The 23412-nt window shown below is 42.9% G+C and overlaps 1 protein-coding gene across 3 annotated transcripts in view; it reads left to right on the top strand.

Moving 5' to 3' along the window:
* The window catches only part of EIF2AK3 (eukaryotic translation initiation factor 2 alpha kinase 3), a 115493-nt gene that overhangs the window by 83078 nt on the left and 9003 nt on the right, over positions 1-23412 (top strand). For all 3 annotated transcript variants that reach the window (XM_033952325.1, XM_033952315.1, XM_033952305.1), the window contains 5 exons: positions 3021-3170; positions 5484-6243; positions 9231-9398; positions 14602-14703; positions 22569-22631. In XM_033952325.1, the coding sequence (XP_033808216.1) occupies positions 3021-3170; positions 5484-6243; positions 9231-9398; positions 14602-14703; positions 22569-22631 (1243 nt within the window). The remainder of the gene's footprint in view (positions 1-3020; positions 3171-5483; positions 6244-9230; positions 9399-14601; positions 14704-22568; positions 22632-23412) is intronic.

The following is a 23412-nucleotide window of genomic DNA, read 5'->3' as shown; positions in this document are numbered from 1 at the left end:
TCGGAAACCCGAGTGCTCAGGCTTAAACAATATGTAAGCGGGCTACTTCTCACGCCTCCTTAGCACCATCATAGGTATACATTGTGTGCATTAATATAAATCACCAAAAAGTGCAAGTGCTAAATAAATACATTATTCAGAATTACAATCCATCATTTCAGAAAGATGCTCAACTAGCGATTTCTAAGAACTTATCTCAGGGGCTCCTCCGTTATCAATTTTTCGGATAGTAGAATATTTTCTATGTTCCTGGCGCGTATTGAACGCAGGCTGGATAGCGGCTCGACTGAGCCCAGTTTCAAGATCTTTCCCTTCCTCAGGAGCCAATTTCATTAAAGTTCTTCACAAACTATCTCCACATATAGCTAAAGAGGAGAGCAGGCCCAAGAAAAATCTGTGGCGCCGCTAGCAAATCGGAGGGGAAGAAATGCAACTGTGCTTTAAGCTTTTTATGTTGATGGCTTGTAGGATGACTTGCTTTGTTTACTCATATGAAACATTTGATTTCCATCTTTTGATCTTCATCCCGTTAAGTCGCTACAACATTTTAGGCTGCAGGTATTTCAAATGATGTATCATACCGTTTCATGTAGTAACAAATGTATGGCATTTTCAGATTTTTTAAAAAAAATACTCAAAACACTTAACTGTTACTGTTTAGGGTGATCCTTTACATTTCTTTTTTTTTTAACAAAGACAGATTGCAGAAATAGAAAAAAAAATGTTTTATGCAAGTCAATCCTTTATACTTGAAAGGCACACATCAGATAATATTTGTTACCTGGAATAAAACACCGCTATTTCTAGAGCTCCTTAAGTTCTGCCGTGCTTGCTTTCATTTGAAAACTACCGTATTTTCTCGCATATAACGCGTGCGTTATACGTGGTTTTTACGTACCGCGCATACCCTTGCGCGTTATACGCGTGAGCGCGTTGTACAAAAATTTTTTTACATCATTCCCCCCCAACGTCCGATTCACCCCCCCCCCACAGGACCGCTCGCACCCACACCCCGAAGGACCACTCGCACGCACCCGCACCCCCATCCGGAAGGACCGCTCACACGCACTCCCACCCGCACCTGTACCCCCACCCTGAAGGACCGCTCGCACCCCCACAGCCTCCCGAACCCCCCCCCCCATCATGTAGAAGCTCCTACCGGTGTCCTGCTGCTTCTTCTTGGCGGTCCTGACACCCGACACGATCGGGGCAAGAGGGAGCTCAAGCCCTCTTGCCCCAGCCAACCGCGGCACCCCCGACACGATCAGGGCAAGAGGGAGCTCAAGCCCTCTTGCCCCCCCGACTCCCCGACACGATCGGGGCAAAAGGGAGCCCAAGCCCTCTTGCCCCGCCGACTCCCCAACTCCCCGACAATATCGGGCCAGAAGGGAGCCCAAGTCCTCCTGGCCATGGCGAACCCCCCCCCCCCCGCTAGTTGTTCGGGCCAGGAGGGAGCCCAAACCCTCCTGGCCACGGCGACCCCCTACCCCCACCCCGCACTACATTACGGGCAGGAGGGATCCCAGGCCCTCCTGCCCTCGATGCAAACCCCCCCTCCCCCCAACAACGGCCCCCCCCAAGAACCTCCGACCGCTCCCCCAGCCGACCCCCACGACACCCCCACCCCCCTTTCCCGTACCTTTGTGTAGTTGGCTGGACAGACGGGAGTCAAACTCGCCTGTCCGGCAGGCAGCCAACGACGGAATGAGGCCGGATTGGCCCATCCGTCCCAAAGCTCCGCCTACTGGTGGGGCCTAAGGTGCCTGGGCCAATCACAATAGGCCCGGGAGCCTTAGGTCCCACCTGGGGGCGGGGCCTGAGGCACATGGGCCCAACCCGACCATGTGCCCAAGGCCCCGCCCCCAGGAGGGACCTAAGGCTCCCGGGCCTATTCTGATTGGCCCAGGCGCCTTAGGCCCCACCAGTAGGCGGAGCTTTGGGACGGATGGGCCAATCCGGCCTCATTCCATCGTTGGCTGCCTGCCGGACAGGCGGGTTTGGCTCCCGTCTGTCCGGCCAACTACACAAAGGTACGGGGTAGGGGGGTGGGGGGGTCGTGGGGGTCGGCCAGGGGGGTCGTGGGTCGGCTGGGGGGGGGCGGTCGGAGATTCTTGGGGGGGGTCTTTGGGGGGAGGGGGGTTTGCATCGAGGGCAGGAGGGCCTGGGATCCCTCCTGCCCGTAATGTAGTGTGGGGTGGGGGTCTCCGTGGCCAGGAGGGTTTGGGCTCCCTCCTGGCCCGAACAACTAGCGGGGGGGGGTCACCAGGGCCAGGAGGACTTGGGCTCCCTCCTGGCCCGATATTGTCGGGGAGTTGGGGAGTCGGCGGGGCAAGAGGGCTTGGGCTCCCTTTTGCCCCGATCGTGTTGGGGAGTCGGGGGGGCAAGAGGGCTTGAGCTCCCTCTTGCCCCGATCGTGTCGGGGGTGCCGCGGTTGGCTGGGGCAAGAGGGCTTGAGCTCCTTCTTGCCCCGATCGTGTTGGGGAGTCGGGACCGCCAAGAGGAAGCAGCAGGACACCGGTAGGAGCTTCTGCATGATGGGGAGGTCAGGAGGCTGTGGGGGTGCGAGCGGTCCTTCAGGGTGGGGGTGGGGGTGCGGGTGCAGGTGGGAGTGCGTGCGAGCTGTCCTTCGGGGTGGAGGTGCGGGTGCGTGCGAGCGGTCCTTCGGGGTGGGGGTGCGAGCGGTCCTGCGGGGGGAGGGGTGAATCGGACGTCGGGGGGGGCATCAGGCTTTCAGGGTGGGGACAGGACTTCAAGGGGGAGAGGAGAGTCGGGGCGGGCGAAAGGAGAGTCGGGGTGGCCAGAGGAGAGTCGGGGTGGGCGAAAGGAGAGTCGGGCAGCATGCGCGGTATACGGGTGTGCGCGGTATATAAAAATTTCTGTACATAAATTTGTGTTTTTCGCGCGCTATACCCGTGTGCGCGTTTTACACGGGTGCGCGTTATCTACGTGAAAATACGGTAGTTGGTGACGTTTTCAGGACTGATCTGTGCTGACAGAATGTGTGTTTTATTTTGCGACAGAGAGTTGGCCCGGGAGAAGGTGATGCGTGAGGTTAAAGCTTTAGCCAAGCTTGAGCATCCAGGTATTGTCCGCTACTTCAATGCCTGGCTTGAAACGCCGCCTGAGAAATGGCAGGAAAAGATGGATGAATTGTGGCTAAAAGATGAAAGGTAAAATGCCTGTGACAACTCACTAAGCAGATCTGTGTAGGCAAGAGGAAAGGGTGTGTTCTCTTCTGTCATTCTTAAGGCTCATTATTAGAATAGCTGCTGGGAAGTATAAGGGTGAGACGTCTTTTTTTTTTTTTGGGGGGGGGTTATGATTTAAAAACAGTGTGCACTAGTAAACAATATTGAGATAGTTGGTGTTGCCTTCATAGCCTGCTTTTTAAAATTCTTTTAAGTGAAGCCCTGTGACTACAAGATAACCTAATGGGTTAGAATAGTGGTCTCAAACTCGCGGCCCGCCAGGTACTATTTTGAAGCCCTCGGTATGTTTATCATAATCACAAAAGTAAAATAAAACAGTTTCTTGATCATATGCCTCTTTACCTATAAATTACAATATTATTATTAAGACTTAGCCAAAAGGAAAGATTTATAAACTATAAAGAGTTTTACCTCATGCAAAATTGTCATTTCTTTAATAAGACATTAACTGTTTTTTTCTGAGGCCCTCCAAGTATCTACAAATCTAAAATGTGGCCCTGCAGAGGGTTTGAGTTTGAGACCACTGAGTTAGAAGATACGTAAATTTAAGAACCTGATTCCTGAAAGGCCACGTTTTATTCAAGAACATGGTGTGGACTTGACTTTCTCGCGGTGTCTTGAGCAGAAGGCTGCAATGCACTAATATACTCCAAATACTTCTGCAATATTAGTGTTAAAGCAGCATTTCTTTTTTGTTTGTTTTGGTGATTTACAAGTAGAAACTGAATGATAAATTGATAGAAACTTTAATTCAGTTTTGTGCTTACTATGCATTAATTAATTTCTATGAAATGATTTTTAAACTGATAAAACCCAGAAACTCTGGGGCTCATTTTCAAAACAGAAAGACATCCAAAAAAATGTCATAAAGTGGCACTTAGATGTTTTTCTCACCAAAGTTTCCAAGTTGCCATTTTTGAAACAGACTTTCTAGATGTCTTGCTAGGCTTTTTGTCTGCAGTGCATCTAAATCTTAAGGGGGTGGGATTTGGGCGGATTTAGCACTTGGACATTTTGCAGCAATAATTGAACTTTTTACAAAACATCTAGGGCACAGTTTGGACATTTGGGGCTAGAATTGTTTTAAAAATGAGTAAGGGCCAAAAAGGTACCCAAACTGACCAGATGACCACTGGAGGGATGAAGGCATGCCCCACCACACACACACACTCCCTCAGTGGTCAGTGACCCCCCCCCCCTTCCACCCTCCAAAGATCTGAACAAAATAATACATATCTGTCTCTGACAGCTACATATAGCATGGCCATTACTAGTACAGCAGCAAGCAGGTGTCTGGAGGAGCCTAGTAAGCAGTACAGTAGACCACAGAGAAGGAGACCCAGACCCATATCCCAACCTAACTAGTACATTTGTGAGGGAAAGTATGATCCCACAAAAACCTGCCAAAATTGTACCATACCTACCATACCATATGGGCTATTGGGGTGGGAGACAGATGGGTCTAATAGGTTTTGTGGAGGGCACAGCATATAAAATAAGAGGGTTCTGGTGCGGTTTTCATGGTACCATATATGTGACATTCACAGAAGTGCGCCCTAAAGTGTCCCACTGCTCTGCTGTGTGGCCAGTCTAGTATAGATAGTGGCCCTGACTGTGTCCAAATGACTTGAATTTGGATGTTTTCATATTTGAAAATGGCCAAAAAAGATAGATGCAATAAGGGCCAAAATGTTTAGATGGGTTATTAAAAAAAAAAAAAAAAAAAAACCAAAGCAGTGGTGTCATTTTCTCCACCTGATATTTGGACGTCCTTTTGAAGATATCCCTCTATGTGTGTATGAGAGTTTTCTTTTGATTACTATATCCAGTGTATGTTACTAGGCAGATCAATAGAAATAATACTGTGGGTTTCTTTTGCACTTAATTTCCTTTATTGGCATTTGAAATGAAGATTTAGTCAGTATAAAACCTAAGCCTGCAATCTGTATAGAGAAGTGGACAATGGAGCCATTTCTATAGAAAAGAGAAAATAGGAGATTTTTCACTTCACAGCAGAGGGATCCATTCCCAGTTATTGAGGGCTGAAAACTGGTCTAGTTTTCAGGATATCTATAAAGAGTGTTCACCAGCTCTATTTATACACACTTGGTCTAAAAATCAGAAAATTTGCATATTTGGGTTTACCTGGAAATCAAATTATCTTAGTGAACTCTGTTTTGTAGTCAGTAGATAAAATTCTGAAATTTTCAGCATTATTTTGAATAATTTCTTTCTGAAGCTTTACTCTGATCTCTGTACTTTTTTGCCTCCTAGTACTGACTGGCCATTCAGCTCTCCAACGCCGTTAGATGTACCATCTATCAAAATCCCTGGCATTGAGCCATTTTCCATGAAAGAACAAGTGGAAGTTCTCACTCCCTCATCTGAGAGCTTTAGCTCAGTCTCTGCTGGAATTGCTGCTGGACTGTTGGAGCAGTCCAAGAGACCGTTTTCGCCACTGGAGTCTTCAACCACTGAAAATAGAGACTTTGACCCATCAGTCGATCCTATACTAAACCTGCAGGATAGTTTCCTGACCGACTGCGATGTTGAGGATATCACTGTGGATGACAGTGAGCCTTCCCTACTACTCATTCCAAACACAGGGTTGCGAGAGAGGACCTCGTCTTCCATAGTATTTGAAGACTCTGGTTGTGATAACTCATGTAATCATGAGGACAACCAAACTGAGGAATTGGACTCTCATAATGACCAGTGTATAAAGGAAATTTGCACTAGAGAATCAGCGAGCAGATCTCTATCAGGAAGTCCTCTGTCTATTTCTCCTCCCAGACCAAAAACATTGAGCTTGGACCTGACCAAAAACCCTGGGGAAAAAGTAAAAGCCAGCTCACCAAAGGTTTACCTCTACATCCAGATGCAATTGTGCAAAAAGGAAAACCTTAAGGACTGGATGAGCGGAAGATGCACCCTAGAGGAGAGATCAAGCACAGAGTGTTTGCAGATATTCCTGCAGATAGCAGAAGCTGTTCAGTTTTTGCATAGCAAAGGGTTAATGCACAGGGACCTCAAGGTGTGTAGAAAAATCAACTTTTATGTTTGTTTGTTTTAATTCAAAAAATAGAATTTGGTCTTAGTTTGCACCCTGTGCTATGTTTTTGGATGTTGAGTGAAATCTGCAGGGTGATTAGATAAGTACAAATCTCATAAATTAGGGAGATTAGAAAAATAGTGGTTAGTGTGGCCATTCCCTATGGTATTAGCTTTAGTACTTCTGTGCTTGAAGCACTGAACATCTGGGTAGTTCTGTTTCACAGTAAACTAGAAGACTCTTAATGCCATAATAATTTCAAAACATTTGCCTTTCTTAAGGGTTCCCTGGTTGGATGAGAACATAGGAAAAGCCATGATGGGTAGACCAATGTTCATCAAGTCTAGCATCCCATCTCCAGTAATGTTCAGTCCAGGTCACTTGAAAGTACCTAGTAGATCCACTTGGTGAGATCCGTTCCCCTTTGCACATTTCCAGAAACAAGAGGTGGTGATTGCCCATGTGAATATGTCTAATAAATATTAATGGAACTTCCTTTCAGAAACTTGACCAAATTTTTTGAGGCTGGTTCACTAAAGTATGTTACCATGTTAATGTGTGTTGATAGTAAATAGGCCCAATTAGAAATCCTGGGAGCTGCAATCTGGCCCCAAAGTTCTAAACTTACGTGCCTTTAACGATCAATGCTAAACCAGTTCTAACCAGTTTAATGTCAAAGTATTTTAGCTTCCAGTGCACATAATGGCTCTACATAGTCTTTTCCGTACTTCGTAGCATTCTCCGATAATACTATGTTTGTAGTACAGCAAGGTCATTAATATTAAAATGAGCATTCCGGATGATGCCCAGACATTGCCTGCACTGAAGCACTGACCTTTAATGCTCCAAAATTACTGGTGGGTCTGAAGGTGCCGGTAGTGTGTTAAAGGTGCATTTCACGCGCATGTACCAAAAGCGTACACTGGTAGGTCTGGGCTGCCAATTGCATGAAAGATGAAGATATATTTATCAATGGAGGGTGCCATATATGCGTGTGTTAAAAGTGCCTCTTATGTGCATGTATTAAAAGCATATGCTTTCAGATCTGGGGCTGCCAATTGCATGAGGCAGAAGTTAAAAAAAAACAAGGGCAGCATATATGTCCCGCAGAAGCAGTGTAGAAAAAAGCATTTGCTTATGACGTGCGCCCATGATGCGCTACAATAAGGCACGCCTATGATTGACGCCTATGATTATGTCCTGTTTTCATTAGCTCCCTGAAATACCTTGTGTCAACAATTAGATTTTCGTTTATCTTCACGGCCCTCAAAGATGCCACCAAGGGTTCAAAAGAGATCATAACCCATGGCTTTATGCACCCAATCGTCACTGGGTCGGTTTAAATATGAAACTAGTTGAGTCTTGAAATAAATTATTTGTCTCTTATTAGTTTAATAACTTAAGATTAATATCATGTGTTGCTAAGAAATTTCAAGTCAATACTTAGCTTAACCGGGATGGTAGTTGACAAGGGATATAAAAGCCAACATGTTTCACCCATGGAGGGGGTTTCCTCAGGGCTACTATCCCTTTTTAATACTGGCTTCTCACGACGCAACCACCCGATCTAAATTCTTAAGATCGGGTGGTCACGTCGTGAGAAGCCAGTATTAAAAAGGGATAGTAGCCCTGAGGAAACCCTCTCCACGGGTGAAACATGTTGGCTTTTATATCCCTTGTCAACTACCATCCCGGTTAAGCTAAGTATTGACTTGAAATTTCTTAGCAACACATGATATTAACCTTAAGTTATTAAACTAATAAGAGACAAATAATTTATTTCAAGACTCAACTAGTTTCATATTTAAACCGACCCAGTGACGATTGGGTGCATAAAGCCATGGGTTATGATCTCTTTTGAACCCTTGGTGGCATCTCTGAGGGCCGTGAAGATAAATGAAAATCTAATTGTTGACACAAGGTATTTCAGGGAGATTTAGAATACCTCCCCTATTTACAATCTGTATCTCAACCTTGTACTTACCATCAGTTAAGCCTACTACCTAATTCACTGTTTTCATTAGCAGCATTTCTCTGTTCTAATTCAATCTATTATCCTCTCTCAGTTAGATTACTGTAATTCAATCTAAGTCTAACCAAGAATGGCCCGCAGAGGCTCCAGTTAATTCAGAATACCGCGGCTAGGTTGATTTTCAGTAAAGGCAAATTTGAACACTCATCCCCGGTCTATAAATCTAAGGGCCTCTTCTATCAAACTGCGCTAGCAGTTTTTAGCACAGAGAGCCGCACTGAATGGCCTGCGCTGCTCCCAACGCTCATAGAGTTCTGTGAGCGTCGGGAGCAACCCGGGTCACTCAGCGGGGCTCTCTGCGCTAAAAACTGCTAGCGCAGTTTGATAGAAGAGGCCCTAAGTTTTTAGTTTAGTTTAGGAGTTACAATCGGTTATGGTTCCCAAAAGACTTAATACTCTAAACATAGAAACATGATGGCAGATAAAGGCCAAGTGGCCCATCTGCAGCATCCACTTTCTCCTCCTCTCCCTAAGAGAACCTACATGCCTGTCCCACGCTTTCTTGAATTAGAGCACAATAGAAACAAGATGGCAAGTCTTGTTATTTTTAATGGAGTCTATTTAGCAATTATAAGGGTAATTTTATAATGTGGTGCCTAGGTTGAATGACCAATGAGGCACCTATTTCCAACATCTCATGGCCCGTCTGAAGGGCCTTCTTGCATGTGTGGATGCCGAAATGATGACGTCACAAGCATGCGTGTGACATTATCATGGCTACGCCCATACACTTCCGGGTGCCTCAAGCTGCGGCCACTACCTTTAGTGTGCCATAGCTTGAGAAAGTTTGCGAGACACTGGTATAAAGTTTGACAGGGTCTGAGATGTGATGAGAAGTAATTGCATGAAATTTATCACTTTTACTGGGTATACTGCATGAAATTTGTCCACTTGTTATCTTGCATTAATAATCCTGTTTTTCTCCATTATATTTCAGCCATCCAATATATTTTTCACAATAGATAATATAGTAAAAGTTGGAGACTTTGGCTTAGTGACTGCAATGGACCAGGAGGAAGATGAGGACACTGTTCTTACTCCAATGCCAGCGTATGCCAGGCATACTGGGCAAGTGGGAACAAAACTCTATATGAGTCCTGAGCAGGTGGGTGTTTAGGGGTAATTCTGTATATTGATTTGCACCGGAATGGTCATTGTGTGAATCCTGCGGAGCCTGTGGGATTCCTGCAGGGATGGAAGAAGTTGCCATGTGATTCCCACAGGAATGTAGTCAATAACTCTGGTGGCTCCAGAATGGGGCTTGGAATGCTCATAGAGGCAGCTGGAACACCAGATGGAGGCTTGAAACACTTATTGGTTGAAAGTGAACACCATCCAACAAACCATAGGGGAGGTTGTTGGTGTTTGGAGGAAACAGAAGGCTGCAAGCAAGTAAATAATAATGTTGACTCCTGTGGGTACAGGTAGGCTGGAGGACATTAATTGTGGGATGGAATGAACATAAGAGTTGCCATACTGGGACAGACTGAAGGTCCATCAAGTCCATTATCCTGTGGCCAATCCAAGTCACAGGTATCTGGCAAGATCCCAAAGGAGTAAAACAGATTTTATTCTGCTTATTATAGAAATAAGCAGTGCATTTTCCCAAGTCCATCTTAATAATGGCTTATGGACTTCTAGGAAATTATCCAAACCCTTTTTAAACCCTGCTAAGCTAACTGCTTTCACCACATTATCTGGCAACAAATCCCAGAGTTTAATTACATGTTGAGTGAAGAAATATTTTATCCAGTTTGTTATAAATCTACTACTTAGTAGCTTCATCACAAACCCCCTAGTATTTTTGGAAAGAATAAACAAGTGATTTACATTTACCCATTTCACATCACTCAGTATTTTATAGACCTCTATCATATCTCCCCTGAGCCATCTCTTCTCCAGGCTGAAGAGCCCTAGTCACTTCAGTCTTTCCTCATAGGGAAGTTGTCTCATTCCTTTTATTATTTTTGTCGCCCTTCTCAGGTTCCCAGGAAGGACATTCCACAATTTCACACTGGCAATCAAAAACATTCTAGCCTTCGTTGCCGCATAATACACTCCTGGTTCCCTGGTTGCAGTGTATCTGGGAGATGATACAAATGTTCAAATATTTTGCAGCTTTAATAAAAAAACCAGAAGATAGCTTTTTTATTATTGAATGGAAAGTTCAAGAGCAAGGGTCAAATGAATCTGAAGGGTGAGATAACATGAAAGAAATGTGAAAAAATAGTTTTTCAGTGAGAAGCTGGTAGATGCCGGGTGCAGACTTCCAATGTAGGTTATAAGATTGAAAACCTTGGCAGCATTCATTCATTCAAAGGATAAATGAATACAGACTTAGGTTCAGAATAGGGAGGATGATAACAAGAGAAGTAAGAACTATTAGAAAACAGGCAGGTACTAATGGATCAACTGCATGGACCAAAGTGAGCCTTTTCTGCCAATTCTTTTCTGTGTTTCTAACCTGATGCTGACTGGTATGATTTAAGGCAGGGGTCTCCAAAGTCCCTCTTCGAGGGCCAAATCCAGTCAGGTTTTCGGGATTTCCTCAATGAATATGCATTGAAAGCAGTACATGCACATAGATCTCATGCATATTCATTGGGGAAATCCCAAAAACCTGACTGGATTCGGCCATCGAGGAGGGACTTTGGAGACCCCTGATTTAAGGGAAAAGAAATGTTCTCTAAAGACTCAAGTTCACTGAACTTCTGGGGTGCTCTTCCCACCTGGCTACCCTGAGGCCTCGGTGCCACTAGCCTCTGCCTCCTTATGAGAGGGTGCTGAAAAGTTCCCAGCCCAGCCAAGAAGAGAATGACATGGAGCCATGAAACCTACACGTTATTCCACATATTCACCCCTAAATTCAACACACTTGGCACATGGTTTCTGTAACCCTTCCAAAAAGTACTCTGATGTCTAGTCCCTGAAATACTGCTCTGCTGCTGCAATCACATCCAAATCACTTGAAAATTGTCACCTTTTCAAACTGTTTTTAAGGTTCGGAAACAGAAAATAGATGGAGCAAGATCTGGTGAGCAGGGTGGATTATCTATGCACTGAAACCCCAACTGCGTCAAAACAACCATCGTTTTGCCAGCCTTGTTAGCAGGTGCATTGAATTGCAAAAAGAGAACTCATTTCCATAGCAATAGTATTCTGCACTAACTGTTTGGCCCCTTGGAAGATAGTCATTACAACATCTTCCTGATCCCAAAACACTATGGCCATGACCTTTCCTGCTGATTATTGGGTCTTGAATTTCCTTGGCCTTGGAAAGCCTGAGTTGAGACCATTACATGGACTGTTGTTTTGTCTCAGTATTACAGTGGTGTAACCATGTTTAATCAACAGTAACTAGTTCCAAAATGTTAGCACCAGCTCGCTGAAAATGCTGCAAAATCAACGTGGAAATGTCCACTTGACGTAGTTTCTTGTCAGCATTCAAATATTTGGCCACCCACTTGGCTGACAGCTTCTGCATATCCAGCTACTCATGGATTTATACACCCAGCACCTTCCCTGGATACCTGTAGTGTCTCAGCAATTGTTTTAACCAATATCTGCCGATCTGCCAAAATCAGGTCATGGACATGGTCAACAATTTGGAGTTGACACTGTTTTGAGGCCTCCCAGACCTTTCTGCACACTACTTCTTCACTGTGGAGTATAGTGAACATTTATCACTCAATGTTTGCATCATAGATTCATGGATTTCCTTTTGAATTTTCTTCTGCAGGAATAGGATCTTCATGATGGCCTCAGATTTCCACACTTGAAAATTCCACACTTTTCATTGACATGGTTTGATCAGTGATCTGAAACAATGTCAAAACATAGCATTGTAATTCTGCAAATTAGCACTTTGCAAAATAAATACCGTATTTGCCGGCGTATAAGACGACTGGGCGTATAAGACGACCTCCCAACTTTTACAGTTAAAATATAGAGTTTGTTATATACTCGCCGTATAAGACTACCCCTTCTTCTGCACACCTTCTGCACAACAAATAAAACTTAAAAGAACATCAGAATTTATTTCAACAATTTTAATTAATTCACTAAAGCTGAATAGAACAATAAACCCATGGGAGCTGCCATGCTATTTGTTTTCTAAACTGTTAACCAAACTGAAACTGTCAATGATAGAAGGAAGATAACACATAGAGGGAGAGAGCAAGTGCCGGGCAAGTCCCTAGCAAGTTTGCTGGCATGACAGTTTCCCTTTAAAAGCCTTCAAAAGCCTCCTGTTCGCCCCCGCAACTTCCTTAAGGGCTAGACTCCACACACGGCCGCATGTGCGAGAGACGTAGTAAAGAGAAAAGGGGTGGGGCCAGAGCGCCGCTGCTTCCCGCTGCGCAGGATGAAGGAGCTGGCACCCTTGTCACACTGATGTCCCGCCATGGCCCCGCTGATGTCCCGGCAGGTTTACTAGTACCGTAAGCACCGTAAGGAGGTAAGGAAGGAGATGTTAGGGCATGTAAAGTAAGGGCATGTAAACAGTACCCGGCGTATAAGACGACCCCCGACTTTGGGGACGATTTTAAGGTACTGAAAAGTCGTCTTATATGCCGGCAAATACGGTAAGTCTTTTCAGCTAAAGCAACAGCTCAGGGAAGATATGATAGAGGCCTATAAAATGTTAAGTAGAGTGGAAAGGTTAGATGTTGACTATGTATGTCAGATTTTATGTATGTTAGATTTTATGTATGTCAACCTGTTCTGAGCTCGTTGGGGAGGATGGGATAGAAAATGAATTAAATAAATCATAAATGTGAATGACTTGTTTACTGTTTCCAAAATTACTAGGAGTATGGGGCATACAATGAAGCTACTAAGTAGTAGATTTAAAACAAACCGTAGAAAATATTTCTTTACTCAACGTGTAATTAAACTCTGGGATTCACTGCCAGAGAATGTGGGGAAATCAGTTAGGGTAGCAAGGTTTAAAAAAGGCTTGGATAATTTACTAAAAGAGAAGTCCACTCCACAGGCTAGTATTGAGATGGCTTGGGGAAATCCATTGCTTTTTCCCAGGATAAGCAGCATAAAATCTGTTTTATTCCTTGGGATCTCGCCAGGTAATCTGTGACCCGAGTTGGTCATGGTTGGAAATGGAATATTGGGCTTGAAGGACCTTCGGTCTGTCCCAGTATGGCATTTTAGGTTCTTATTTACAGTGGCAAAATAACGCTCAGAATTTAGGAAGTTGATTGGGCTGAGAACTTTTCAGCCCCCCCCTCCCCCCTGTATTTTCTCCTGGTCACATTTGGCCTCAGTCGAGGACAGACAGGTTATTTGCAATATTGTGGCCCTCCTAACTTCTTTCCTACTACTGTTCTATATCTCTCTGCCAAACATACATGAATTTGTTTGTAGTTTTTGGGATGGTGTTACTTCTATTGATTTTGCTATTACAGGCATTCATCATTCTCTCATGGAAGAAGTATTTTCTCACATAGCCTCTGGATGTTCCTTTTGTAACCTCAGATCATAATCCTTGTCTTAGTTTTCGTTTTCCGAAGAATTTCACCTTCCCCTATTTTATTGAACCTCATCAAGTATTTGAATGTTTCTATCTTATCCCCATTTCTTTCCCCTTTCCTGTTTTGAGAGTCTTAGATTGTCTGATTTGGCACTGCAGGACTTAGACCAGGGGTGGGGAACTCCGGTCCTCGAGGGCCGTAATCCAGTCGGGTTTTCAGGATTTCCCCAATGAATATGCATGAGATCTATTTGCATGCACTGCTTTCAATGCATATTCATTTGGGAAAATCCTGAAAACCTGACTGGATTATGGCCCTCGAGGACCGGAGTTCCCCACCCCTGCCTTAGACCATTTTAGAAGCCCCTTTCTAAATTGCTTCCATTCTTTGTGTTCATATGAAGCTTTAGGGCAGAAATGAACACAAGATGGTGTCTTTGTTGATTTCCATGACATCTGTCTTTTTCTCGACCAAGATCAAAAACTGGCTTAAATAGCAACTCCAGCATGGCTCAGCTGCCATAAAAGATCCATTGAGATGGAAAGGGCACTTGCCACTTAGTGATGACCCCTGATGACACACAAAGACATTAGGGGAGTTTCCATTAGAGGCTTCCCTTTTAAGCCCCTGACCTCATCAGCCCATCAAGGGAATCTGTTTATCCACTACTCTTGGGTGGTAGAGGAAGGAGCAACCTGAAAATTAAACTTGTATAACTGGTGGCAGCAGCTTGCTGCTCTTTCCTCTTTTATACTATATTTATTCTGCTGTGCTGTTAAATGACTGTTTAACTTTCTCTGTGACTGTTCTTTTTTTTTTCAGATTTATGGTCAGAGTTATTCACACAAAGTGGACATCTTTTCCTTGGGGTTGATACTCTTTGAACTGTTATATCCATTTAGCACACAAATGGAGAGAGTTCGAGTAAGTATACTTAAATAATAGATCTCCCTCCTATTCCAGATACAAAATCAAATAAACACATGGTAGACACACAATTGATTTTTCAGTGTATCCACCCAATACACAGCTAAACCCATTCCCCCTGCCCCACCCACATCTACTAATACACTAGAGTTGAAGTAACAACAGAAAGCCATTCAAGCTTTTGCCATAAGTCCAGTAGGTTGCTCTCCAGCTTTGAAACTGTGCTATCTCCGTTCAAAATTTCAGTAGTGACAGGGGGCAGTGAAGGGATACATATTATACCACTGGTCCAATTTGTCACTGTTCCTCTCATATTTAAAATATAGAATTGGTGATTGCGAGAGCCAGTAAAGAAGCCGCTCAGCACCGAGCAGCAGCGCCAAATGATGTGCCTGCTCGTGCTGCTCAGTGGCCAAAGAAACTCGCGGCAGCTGGTTAGCGGGTCAGGAACTCGGAAAGTTTGCTCCTGCCCGCTGCACCTCCTCCAGGGATCGGCAGTAGAGGTATGAGGCTAGGGCAGGGAAGGGGGGTAGGGTGCAGAGCCTGCGAGGGAAGGAGGATGTAGAGTCTGACTGGGGAGGGAAGGATGAGTGCTGGGTGCAGAGTTTGACAGGGGAGGGAGAGAAGGGTGCTGAGTGCTGTATCTGGCAGGAAGTTTCAAGTTTTCAAGTTTCAAGTTTATTAGGTTTTAATATACCGACCATCAAATAAATATCTGGCCGGTTTACAATACAATAAAAAAATATAGATAAGAAAGAAAAATTAATATAATAAATATTTAAAAGTACGTATAGTGTATATTACAACGTAAACAAGACAAACTTATAAAAGCGCCTCAGGTTTCCTCCCCTCCCTGACATTGCAACATAAAATCCCAGTGATATAATGTTACTTTTATGTTATGATTGGCAAGTTTTTTTATTTTTTTAATAGTTCTGTGGATGTGCTTTTAAATCTTTCCCCATCAGTGCACTTTTTAACCTCTGCACTTTTACTGAATATTATTTTCTTTATTTGAAACATTCTTATAAACAACAAAACTGATCATTGGCCATCCTATGTGGTGAACATGGCATAACACATTAAAAGGCTCATTTTACATAAAACATAAGACAGTGTCTGTCAAACTTTTTTAAATTTGGCACACTAAACAGAGCAAATGTTTTTCACAGCACATTATAATTTAAATAATAAATTGCAAAATAAATAAAAAATTAAGTTTGAAAGTTACTGTATTTATTTAAAGTTTTTTAAGCAAAGTATGGGTAATTTTAACCGGTGAAACAAAATAGGTAGAATAGAATTGCTAATCAATGCGATATGTGCTTGTTTTTGAGTGTAAATTTAACTCAAAACACAGCTCGATGTTCGACAAGCAAACATGCATTTCATCATTACCATCTGCAGTCGTTCTCTTTTTAAAAAAAAAAAAATTTAATTTATGTCAAAGCTAAAAATCCAAATTTGTAAAGATAAGATCCAAACGGTAACAGAGTCTGGATTGTTTTGTTGCTCAAGTTAGGATAACTAGTGCATAAATAACCCTGAAATTTGCTTGCCATTAGTTTTCAAGGACCAGTCACGTCAAAGAATGATGCTTGTCTGGGTGGTTATATCCTTACACACACAGACGCTCATAACATTGAGAGACTCTTGCTTATGTGACATACACGTCATCTATTCTAGTATATACTTATGAAGGGAATTTTAAAAAATAAATAAAAAATCTGAAATCTCTTGTGGCACACCTGGATTTTCTTTGGGGCACACCACTGTGCGGTGGCACACATTTTGAGAGTCACTGACATAAGAGATTGGAATTGAATCATTCACATTTGGACAAGCTGAGTTTCAGCACAGAGCCTTTTCTACAGCATCTACAGGAATAGACATGTACATGTATTTGCCAGCACATGTAGCCGGTGAAGCCATTCTAGAAACGTGCATGCAAATAAAATGAGTGACATAAACCTGGCGGCTTCCACGTGGAAGTGGCACTGTTTCTTTGTAGCTGCCCCATTTCACAAACTTGCATGTTTAGGTGCTGTCAGTTAAGTACTAAGCCTCGTTTTAGACACAAGAAATGAAAACTAGGGGATTAAGGGAAATGAATCTCTTAATCCCCCATGTAAACCCAAGGCCAAAACAAACAGTTTAAAAAAAAATCTTTACATGGCTGTCATGGCTCTGAGCTAGTGTAAAACTCGATGGGGACCCTTTCTACCATAGATGTGTATTCCCTTTGTGAAATAGGGAAATATACATGTTGATTTATGCCCTTCTCAAACTCATTCTGAGCCATGGTGTGGATTCCCATGTGTAAATAGGTTACACATGTATGAGATCTGCATGTATAAATGCTTTAAACTTAGAGGCCTCTATGTCCTAGGATAAATGGAATAAGAGGGCAGAGCAAGCTTGATCATCAGAGCTGATGTCTTAAGTTCAGAATAGCAAAACCAGAAAAAATGAGTTGAGTAGAAAACCAGGACTCTCACACAATCTTTATTCTCAATGGAATACTGAAGATATCGGAAAAGACCCTCAACATGGTCGCATTTCAGCTGATCAGTCTTCATCAGGAGTTAACTGAACCTTATAATCACTTCTTTATAAAACTCCAGCTTTCATTCACAAACTGCTAATCCCTTATACAGCTAATAGAACTTTAAGATCTGCCGAACAGCATCTACTAACGATTCCATCGCTAAAAATAATAAATACGCGTCGTCAGTTTATTTTTTCAGTCACTGCACCCCAGACTTGGAATTCTCTGCCGAGCTTTCTAAGAGATGAAATTAATTTAGAAAAATTTAAATGTAAACTAAAAACATTCCTGTTTAGTGATGCATTTTTAAACTAACTAGCTCCTAAATGACTTTTTTTTTAATAACCATGAGAATCTTTTAAAGTTATTCTTTCAAGTCTCACTTCCAATTTTTACTTTCTTTTTAAATTTTATCTTTTTAAAACTATTATCATTACCCTCCCCTTATGTGCCTTCCCTATATGTTTATTTTACCTTACTTAAAATGTAACTTCTTCCCTATATTTTCCTTTTGTTTCCAGTTTTGTCAAATTTGTCTTTAACCTTGTTAGTATTTTTCTATGATTTTGTTTTTACAATGTAATTTTATCATATTGTACATCGCTTCGAATTTAGATGAAGCGATTAATCAAATATGTATTAAACTTAAAAAAAAACACTTAAACTTATAAGCATATTAAAAATAATTAAAATAAAACAAAATATAGGTATAGTATAGTAAATTAATAAATATATTTAAAATCAGTTAAATTACTCATTTATTTATTACGTTGACACTCCCTATCCACTGTCTCCCCTGCTTGGCTATGGCACAATGGTCAAGGCAGAAGTGTTAGGGGATGTGTCACACAGGGGGCAATTCCATCTCGGGCATTCCTGAATACAGTGTTGCTGTTGCTATGATCTATCTTATGGTACTGCAGATCACATCATAGTAACACTGGTCTAAAACTAAACATGTTTATACGTTTCTCAAATAAATGAAAATGATCAATTGGCAAATTGTCCATTAATCAGCTCTTAACAGTTCAAGCTCCATGTTTTCCTGTAAATTGTGTGCTTACTCCCTCTAGTGGATTTTCACAGTTCAACACTATGAATTTGCTATATCAGTGTTTTTCAACCTTTTTACACCTATGGACCGGCAGAAATAAAATAATTATTCTGTGGACCGGCATCGGTCTGTGGACCGGCGGTTGAAGAACACGGGGCTAAGTCGTGGGCCAGATCCTGCTCATCTCTACCCAATCTCCACCCCAGACCCCGCCCCCCTAATAGTACTAATTGCACCTTGCATGTCCCGTGCCTCATTTGGAAGCCTTCCCTCTGACATTGCAACGTCAGAGAGAAGGCTTCTGGTTCAGGCGCAGAATGCACGTAGGAGCCACTACCCGTGGCTTTGTGCACTGAATCAGTTAGGAAGAGGGAGCTGGCTCGACGATAACGCCGCATCGATCGCACCGTGGACCGGCGGTTGAAGAACACTGTTTTGAGCCTGATGCACGTGGTGGCCCTGTGGACCATCAGGAAATTTCTGTGGACCGGCACTGGTCCATGGACCGGTGGTTGAAGAACACTGTGCTATATTACCTTTCTATATCTTGCTTGTGTCGGAAGAGATCACTTGGCGGTGTTTGTACTGTCTTGTACAACCTTAAAAGATGACCCTTCATCTGTTTTTGAGTTTAAAGGACCAGCCTTACCATTGCCCTCAGTCTTGAAGCACCCATTCCTACCATTCTTGTCTGTTTAGATTGTAAGGGAGACGGGCCTGTGTCTGATATGACTCTGTACAGATGTGTACATATGGTAGCACTCTAGAAATAATTAATAGTAGTAGTAGTAGTAATAAGAATATCAGTAGGCATGCAGCTGCTGCTTTAAAGCTATCCAAAATAACATAGATGTATGGCACTACAATGGGGAACACACAGCACCAATTCTATAACAGTACAGGCATAACTAAGCCATTTTTGAATACTAGTACCAAGCCATGTTGGTTCAAAAAGTTTTGCTGCACCCACTTAAAGCAGATCTGTGGCTGCAGTAAATTGGCATACCCTTGTGCCATGCAATGCATGCACCAATATTATGCTATAAGTTGCTCGTGATGCTTGGTGACATACATAAGGTGCACTCACGAGCTAAGCAACACATACTTATTAGAATAGTTCCTAGATCTTATATGCGTAAATGTCAATTATTAGCACCTCTGATGCATGGAAGTACTAGTATTCTAACGATGGCACGTAATAGTACGCGCCAAGTTGTAGAATAAGGAGGTTAGTGTTTTTGAATCGGTAAAGTCATAATTCCAATCTAAACACTATTGAAATGTGTTTCAATTCTTTGCTAAAAAAAACCTCTCAATGCAAAGAACTCTCACATGTATAGGAAGGATGGTCCAAAATTCTTTGGTGGTCATGTGGAAGACTGCTCAGTTAGAGGCAATGTTCATTTGAAGTTATTGCTGCATAAACAGGTTCCAATGGTTACTGAATGAAGGGCTTGCTTTTTCACACAAGGATACTTATTGTTCAGTCCTTTTGTTGAATAAATATAATTAGCATATATCATTTTATTTCTGGGTGGCTTAATTCAATGGGGCTTTTTTTCTCACTTATCAGGGCATAGATTAGGATTTAATCATGTTTATAGTAAAAATTGTGTTTAAAATGCAGACCTGATGGCTTCAAAGATATTCTTAGCAGTATGACGAGTAGTTTTATAAGAGGCCCCTAAAGGCCATTGTATTGTATATTATATCTCTTCTATAAGGTAAAATCTTGTATTATAACTATGGCAAATCCAACCTATAAATTGTCTATTTGTCAGTTAGGATAAAACTTGCACTGTAAGAATAACCAGGGTAAATTATAAACGGTAAACTGTATATTAGTATTAGACCCTAAATATGTGTCTAGCTAGGAAAAAAACTTGTAACGGAAACTTGTACTGAAATTACGGCAAATCTAGTGTAAATTGTAACCTGTAACCCATTCTGAGCTCTTTGGGGACAACAGATAGAAATCTAAATAAAAAAATATAAAGGCAACATAAGTGCCTGTGTGCCTTTATAAAATAGACACCCAGAACTGTTCCCAGTAATGCACAGATTTATACCTGTTCTGAAGAAGGTGGAATGGGTTCAATGGGTTTATTTCCCGCTGCAGTTCCTTGTGACACTGGCCAAGTCACTTAACCCTCCATTGCCCCAGGTAAAAAAAAAAAACAACTTAGATTTTGAGGCCGCTAGAGATAGAGGAAGTACCTACATATACTATGTACAGTGCTGTGTTATAGAAATAAGCCCCCCTACCCACTTCTTCCCCATCCCCTCCCCCGCCGCGCACATACCCCTTCCCCAATACCTGTTTAGTTTCCTCAGCTCCAGCAGCATCTCCAACTTGCTGTCTGTGCCGGCATCGACTCTCCTGATGTCACTTCCTAGTCACGGGATCCAGAAGTAATGTCGGAGGGGAGCGCCCAAGGCCAGTGAAAGCAGGAGGTTGGAGCTGCTGCTCACATCAGCAAAGAGCTAGAGGTATGGCTGGGGGAAGTAAAGGTACACACGAAGTGGGGGAGGAGTGGGAAGGAGCAGGGGAGAGGAAGAGAGGCGATGGCACTCAGGGCAGTCCACCTCCTCCTTTACTACGCCACTGTATGTACTCAGTGTAAGTTATAAAATATGTTCATACATCACAGCTCCACACTCTCCATCCAAACTATGTGCTCTGGGAACCTGTTCACAAAGCACATATGTAAGTACAATATAATCTCATAACAGATTTCAAGAAACATAGAAACATAGAAATAGACGGCAGATAAGGGCCATGGCCCATCCAGTCTGCCCACCCTAATGACCCTCCCCTACCTTTACCTTGTGAATAGATCCCACGTGTCGATCCCATTTGGCCTTAAAATCAGGCACGCAGCTGGCCTCAATCACCTGAAGTGGAAGACTATTCCAGCGATCAACTACCCTTTCAGTAAAAAAGAACTTCCTGGTGTCACCTCGCAGTTTCCTGCCCCTGATTTTCCACGGATGCCCTCTTGTTGCCGAGGGACCCTTGAAAAAGAAGACATCTTCCTCTGCCTCGATGCGGCCCGTGAGATATTTGAATGTCTCGATCATGTCTCCCCTCTCTCTGCACTCCTCGAGCGAGTATAGCTGTAATTTTTCTAACCGTTCCTCGTACGGGAGATCCTTGAGTCCCGAGACCATCTGGGTGGCCATTCTCTGGACCGACTCCATCCTCAGCACATCCTTGCGATAATGTGGCGTCCAGAATTGCATACAGTATTCCAGGTGGGGCCTCACCATGGATCTATACAATGGCATAATGACCTCCGGCTTACGGCTGACGAAACCCCTGCGTATGCAGGGGACCTGGAAAAACAGTCCATTATATCCAAAGTTGCATTTTTTTAAAAACTTTATTTAGGTCAACTTGAAACAACGTACAATCAGTGAACAGTCACTGTACAAGCATATCAGCAACATCAATAACAAAACTCAGCAAAACATTGATATGGCACGAAATAATTGCAAAACCAGAACACTAAAAGATGTTCTAAAGCATAATGTCGTACTGTACTGGAAAGAAAAATAATCTGCCATTTTCTTCTGGGCTGCATTTTGATACTGTATCACCGGCATGCCAAGTGGCTTGTAGTCAGAGCCTGCATGTCCATTATAGCCAAACAAAACTACAGCTAAAAGCAGCTCTGGGGACCAAATTGTTTGTCCATTATATGCAGTAATTTTCTGCATGTTCATAAAGGCACACATCCGGTACTAGCGGACCTTGTCCACTATAAACGATATTCCGTTAGAAGCAAGTCTGTTATAACGAGATTATACTGTACTTGCCATTTTGTTGGGGTAGAAACATAGAAATAGACGGCAGATAAGGGCCACGGCCCATCTAGTCTGCCCACCCCAAGGACCCTCCCCTACCTTTCTCTGTGAATAGATCCCACGTGTCTGTCCCATTTGGCCTTAAAATCAGGCACGCTGCTTGCCTCAATGACCTAGAGTGGAAGACTATTCCAGCGATCAACTACCCTTTCAGTAAAAAAGAATTTCCTGGTGCCCCCGTGCAGTTTCCCACCCCTGATTTTCTACGTATATACTGATAGCTGCATATTTAAGAAGAGCCTATTTTTTTCCCATGTAAAATGTGTTTAACACACTGAAAATGCTTTATAAAATTATTCCATGTATGTTTTGCATGTTTTCAATACTTTGCGCACACACCAAGGATAGAAGGATATAAGACAACAGTGAAACATTTAACATTTTGCTTTTCAGATATTAACTGAAGTGAGAAGTTTGAAGTTTCCACAGCTGTTCATCCAGAAATATGGTCAAGAGGTAATTTTAGTCATTTCAGTTTTTACTTTATTAACTCTTGAGACAGACACTATGGGGCTCATAATTGAAACAGAAATTTGTCTAAAAACTTGCCCAAATCGGCACTTGGACGACCTAAAAGACAGGTCGTCAAAGTGCCGATAATCAAAACGGGTTTTTAGATGTATCCAGAGACTTTTTAGGCTCTGAACCCGCTGTGCACCCATAGCTGAAAGGCGCGTTTTTGAAGGAGTAGTTAGGCCATGATGTGGGCCAACCTAGACTTAGTCATACTGCAGGAATTGAAAGTTTTATGAAGTTGCCTAGATGGAACTTATAAGTTGTAACTTAAGTGATCTGAAAACAGGTCTAAGTTCCTAGAAGGTATCCAAAGTGACTAGACCCCCCACACACTCCCCTAGTGATCACTGATCCCCCCATCATAAAATCAGAATAAAAACATGCATTCATGCCTCCAGAACCTTAGCACAAAGGTGGCTTAAGTAGCCTGAGGGGTGGACTAGTGAACCATAGAGAGGAGGACCCAGGCCCATAAGCCACTCGAACCACATTAATGGTGGACAATGTGAGCCCACCCAAACCCTATTATATTGCCTTATAGGTGCCACATGCAGTTATAAGGACTATTGGGGTTGTAGACAGGTGGGTATAGTGGATTTTGGGTGTCTCACCATGACCTGCATGGGAGTTGTGGTAAGATGTATATGTGGCACCCTTTTGTGAAGTTCACAGCAGTGCTTTGTAATGTGCCCCACTACTCTGTTGCTATGTCTGGGTGGCC

This window comes from Geotrypetes seraphini, chromosome 1 (assembly GCF_902459505.1).
Source record: "Geotrypetes seraphini chromosome 1, aGeoSer1.1, whole genome shotgun sequence".
NCBI classification, from domain to species: Eukaryota; Metazoa; Chordata; class Amphibia; order Gymnophiona; family Dermophiidae; genus Geotrypetes; species Geotrypetes seraphini.
The sequence above is the reverse complement of the archived record's forward strand: the minus strand, read 5'-3'. Positions and strand labels throughout refer to the sequence as shown.